Consider the following 5,389-nt stretch of genomic DNA (forward strand, 5'->3'; position numbering starts at 1 on the left):
GCGGGCTCAGGTAATCCACTCACCTCAGCCTCCCAAAGCGCAGGATTACAGGCTGAGCCATCGAGCCCGGCTTAAGGTAATCTTAACCTAATCTTTAATATTTTAGCTTTTTACAAGGAGAATGTATTCATGAATTATTAATTTAAAGGAAAATTTACATATTGTGTGTGTGTGTGTGTGTGTGTGTGTGTGTGTGTTTGTGTGTGTGTGTGTGTGTATGAAAGACAAGAAGCTAAAAACTGAGGAAACCCACATGCTGAGTACTGCCTTCATTCCAGAATGCCGCGACATTCTGCTTCCTGTCATCACCAAAGAGCTGAAGGAGCTTCTGGAGCAGAAGGATGAGATGCAACACCAGGTCCTGGAGAAGAAGTACTGTGTGGAATTACTCAACAGCATCCTGGAGGTCCTCAGCTGTCAAGATGCGGTAAGTCCTCCTGATGATGTACATACTCGGCACTCAGACCAGGCCTGAGTTGATGAAGTTCTAAAATATTGATGCTGATGAATAGCAGCTGAAGTCTAAAGATAAAAGTCAATGGCTTGCTTAGCAGGCCTCCTTTCCCTGTGACTAACCCCCATTGCTGTGAAAGATGGCTTGAGGACTGGAGTGAAGCATGCTGCATTTTGTCACTATATGTCTTGTTGGGCAGTCTTTCTCAGAATATAGGCATAGACATTTTTGCAGCCTTTTGGATGGCTTGTCCATTTACTCAAGCCCTGGTTTGCAGGGGTGGGAGGGGGAATTTCCTATGCCTACACAGCCAAGAAAACCCTCTTATCTCTTTTCTTAGCTGATTTGCTTGGGTTTTCTTTCTTCATTTATCTTCTGCAATGGTAAAAAACCATTAAGCTTCTTCCTGGACCAGTCATGGTGGCTCATGCCTCTAATCCCAGTACTTTGGTGTGGTCAAGACAGGAGGATCACTTGAGGCCAGCAGTTTGAGGCTGCAGTGAGCCCTGATCATGCCACTAAACTCCAGCCTGGGCAAAGAGCGAGACCCTGTCTATAAAAACAAAACAAAATAAAACGATTCTTCATTGTTGAGTAGGTTGCCCAGGTCTGGACTCCAGAGGTACGCCATGGAGTGGGATGGTGGTTGGAGATGCCTGTGACCATGAAGTCATAGTGTATTTTGTTGGTGTCCTTCAGAGATTAGGCAGCCCAAGGGAAACCAAAAGGGGAGTCTCAGTGGGAGTAAGTGGAGGGTTTCCCAGGGTTAGAATCTGTAGAGGAAGATCAACCAGGTGGAATGGTGAAGTCTGAGAGGTAGTGATTAGACATGGGCCTAGGATTCTTAGGAATTGGAAGATGGAGGTAAGGATTCTTTTTCTTTTTCTTTTTTTATCACGGCAGCCACCATCTCCTGGGCTCAGGTGATCCTTCCCCCTCAGCCTTCCAAGTAGTTGAAGTAGCTGGAACTACAGGTGTGCACCACCATGCCCGGCTAAATTTGGTTTATTGTAGAGATGATGTCTCGCCAAGTTGCCCAGGTTGGTCTTGAACCCCTGGGCTCAGGCAATCCTCTCACATCAGCCTCTCAAAGTGCTGGGATTACAAACATGAGCCACCATGACTAGTTGAAGTAAAGATTCTTGATTTGACCCAGGTTTTCCCTTGGAAACTCCCCCTTTGAGTAATGTTCAGAAGGTACTCAGCCCTTAGATGGGACTGATTTCAGAAGACTATGTAGACCCTATCAACCAATAACCCTTTCCTAAGTATTTATTAGAGTTTTACCCCTTTCTCTCTCTCCTTCCTAGAAAATCCTCAGGGAAGAGTTTTCTGAATGAACTGTATCTATAATTGAATATAATTAGAAAACCCTGCAGAGCAACATTCCTTTGCTGATCCTATCCATAGTCAACCATTATTACTAATTTCCTTGTGTGCTATCTCTCCCCTCTTCCTTTTTGTTCTTACCATCCTAATTAAGCTTCTTCTTATCACTAGGTAAATGCGGTGGCTTGGTTCATTCATTCCTCCATTAATTCACACAGAAACATGTATACACCAGGTGTGAGCTAGGCATTGGAGACATAAGGGTTGCCCTTTTAAAAAAGAAAACCTTTACAGAAATGCAAATAAGCAATTGTGATATAGTGTAATAACTAAAATCTAGATTCATTCTAGGGGTTCAAGAGCTATAGAGGACTGTGTGTGTGTGTGTAGGTATTTTTGTCAAGGAACTCTTCATAGAGGAGGTTGAAATTTTAGATGGTGTTCAAATATGAATAATTAATGATCATAGTTGCTACTTTTATTGTTGGTTTTTAGGTGTTGTGCTAAATGCAATCTGTACATCCTCTTTGATCACCATGATCCAATATACTAAGGCTTATTTTTCCCATTTTACAGATGAAAAAGCTGAAATTCATAGACTTAATTCAAGACCAGAGACAAAATAAATGTCAGGATTGCTGACTTAGGTCAGTCAGACTTCAGGGTCTGTGTAATCATAGGCATGGGGGATACAAAGTCATGGTCTTTTTCGTCTCTTTTATACATTTTAGGAAGACCAAAATTACAAGCAAAAACATAAATAAATACATGCAATACAAAATATACATCTATACAGTACATTTGTTTGACCTGGAAGGTGGGACATCTTGAAATGAGGTGGGGATGCTACTGGTCATAGGTAGATTCAAAGGTTTTCTGATTGGCAGTTGGTTGGAAGAGTTAAGCACTGTCTAAAGAACTTGAAGTCAGTAGAAACAGATGCTTGAGTTAAGATAAGGAGGGTTGTGAAAGTTAAGGTTCTTGCTATGTAGATGAAGCCTCTAAGTAGCAGGCTTCAGAGAGAATAGATAATAAATGTTTCCTTTCAGACCTGAAAAAGTTGATCAGACTCTTAGTTAAATCTCTCCTGGATCTTGGAAAGACCTAGGAAAGGAGATCCTCTACAGATGCAAACTTCCCCAAGAGACTTTTGCAGGGCCAATTCAAAATATGTAAAGAAATATATTTGGGGGTAAGATATTTTTATTTCCTTTAGGGTCTGCTATCTGTCATGAGATGCTCTACCAGACTTAGGCTGGAATTTGTATCTTATTGCCACAGAGTCTTTTTTTCAGGTTTATGATCTGTATTTCAATTTTAATGTTAGTCAGTGGTGCCAAATTTCAAAAGGAAGGGACTAAAACTAAACAATCTCCTTTACTGTCATGGCCTGAAATTTGGTTTTTTGGGTTTTCCTTGACCCAGAGGAGTTCTCTTCAATCAGTTGGGGGACTTAGAATTTCAAGAGCTTAGATATTCAAGATTCATTCAGGATATGATAGGGTGATGGTGTTGCCTCCATAAGCACATTCACTAGTTAGCTGTTGAGCTTCTTCCAGTAACATCCTAAAGAATGTTGCTTCCTTCTGTTGAAAAGTCAGTTTGCAATGTTTTTTACATTTCAGTAATGCTCAGATCCCTTTTAATGGGGAAAAAGTTATGGATCCTTGGGAATATACCAGTGTACTCAAGTTTGAAAACCCCATTTATAATGGGCTAATTGTCAAGTTCCTGATTTGGTAGAAGGATGGGCCCAGTTCATGTTTATCTGGAAAGCAGGATGGTGAGTCTCTGCCTATCCCGGGGTGGAGGTGTGGCCCCCTAGAGTTCTACCTGACAGGCTGTCATCATTTTGCACATTCTGTGACATCAGACACTGATGAGAAGAGGCTGCTGTCTCACACACCCTTGGTACTTAGGTCTTCAAAGGAGAGAAGTGAGTAGGAGGCTCTGAGCTCTCCATGGGGGATTGTGGCATCTGAACCTAAGGTGTGTGGGAGGTGCAGTGTCACTCTTTCCTGCCTCTTGAGTGCATTGCTTTTATAATGAATTCTGACTGTGAGGACTTTCCCACCCCTTTCTCAGGGTGAGCAACTGTCTTTGCTGGATGAGTTATTAAATGCCATTATCACCACTGAGTTTGGTACAAATGTTGATGCTTTTGGTGAGCTTCATATCTCATCTCTCTAGCTCTTGAAGATGGAATCTCTCTCCTTTTCTCAAAAAGCTTCTTCAATGAATAGGACTCTTTCAGTGGCCATGGTTACCTTGAGATAAACCCCAAATCACAAATCCAAAAGTATCGAATTCATATCTCTTTTGTTCTAGTGTATAGTGGCTCTCAACTCTGCCTGCACATTGACGTCACCTGAGGAGCTTTTTGTTTTTTGTTTTGAGACAGGGTCTTACTCTGTCACCCAGGTAGGAGTCAGTGGCATAGCTCACTGCAGACTTGAACTCCCGTGCTCAAGTGAACCACCCACCTTAGCCTTCTGAGTAGTTGGAAGTACAGGCATGTGCTGCCATGCCTGGCTAATCTTTTAAAATTTTTTTTGTAGCGATGGGATCTTGCTGTGTTGCCCAGGCTGGTCTGCTTTGGCTTTTTAAAATGCTGAGATTACAGGCCACTTGGAGAGCTTTTTATTTATATATTTATTTATTTATTTTTTTGAGTTGGAGTCTCACTCTGTCGCCCAGACTGGAGTGCAGGCCACCGCAGCCTCGACCTGCTGGGCTCTGGCGATCTTTCTGCCTCAGCGTTCCGAGTAGCCGGAATTACAGGCATATGCTACCACGCCCGGCTGAGTTTTTGATTTATTGTAGAGATGAAGTCTCACCAAGTTGCCCAGGCGGGTCTCGAACCCACGGGCTCAGGCAATCCACTCACCTCAAAGGCGCGAGATTACAGGCAATCCACTTCCAAAGGCGCAAGATTACAGGCTGAGCCACCGAGCCGGCTCATTTGCCTTTATTGTGATACAATTTGTTAGGGTTCGGACGGACAGGGTAAGGGAGGTGAGGCGTGGCACCGGGCGCGGGGCGCGGCGCGCAGCACTGCCGGGGCTGGCAAACTGGAGGTGGGCGCCAGCAACCCAGAGATCCGAGTAAATTGCAAAGAATTGCAACACACAGAGGTGAGAGAAGAAAAGATTTATTTAAGAAAAGTTTACCCCCCACAGACAGGAAGTGGGCCTACGCTCTGAGTGTGGCCTCGTAGCCTCCTAGAGTCCTGGCTTAAATCCTTTTCTTGGAGATGTTGCATGTGACTGCTATGACTTCCTTATCGACCACCTGTGGATGTCTTGGAGAACCTGTGACACAGAGTCCCATTAATGCCCACCCATATTACCATAGCCCCTAGAGAAGGGCGTGACAAGGATTCTAATTCTCCTGCATCTTCCTGAACGACATTTCTTAGACCTAATGGAGGGTATACCTCCCCTTATCTCATAGGCATTCCCAGTGGGTAGCTTTGGGGATCCTTGACTTCCCTGTAGATAGTGCCCAATTTACTGGAATATCGAACCCCCACCTGCTCTCCCTCTGAGCGGTTATAACTTTTGTAATTACAAGTTTCATGACTTTTACAATCCTTGCCCAATGCAT

General features: G+C 43.6%; 1 protein-coding gene across 1 annotated transcript in view; it reads left to right on the forward strand.

The window, feature by feature from the left end:
- LOC103263014 (dedicator of cytokinesis protein 2-like) overlaps positions 1-5,389 on the forward strand; it is a 298,126-nt gene that overhangs the window by 169,175 nt on the left and 123,562 nt on the right. Inside the window, exon 26 of the mRNA XM_008060687.2 lies at positions 279-427. Within this exon, the coding sequence (XP_008058878.2) occupies positions 279-427 (149 nt within the window). The remainder of the gene's footprint in view (positions 1-278; positions 428-5,389) is intronic.

This window comes from Carlito syrichta, unplaced genomic scaffold (assembly GCF_000164805.1).
Source record: "Carlito syrichta isolate Samal-C Ts95f unplaced genomic scaffold, Tarsius_syrichta-2.0.1 Scaffold304701, whole genome shotgun sequence".
Lineage (NCBI taxonomy): Eukaryota > Metazoa > Chordata > Mammalia > Primates > Tarsiidae > Carlito > Carlito syrichta.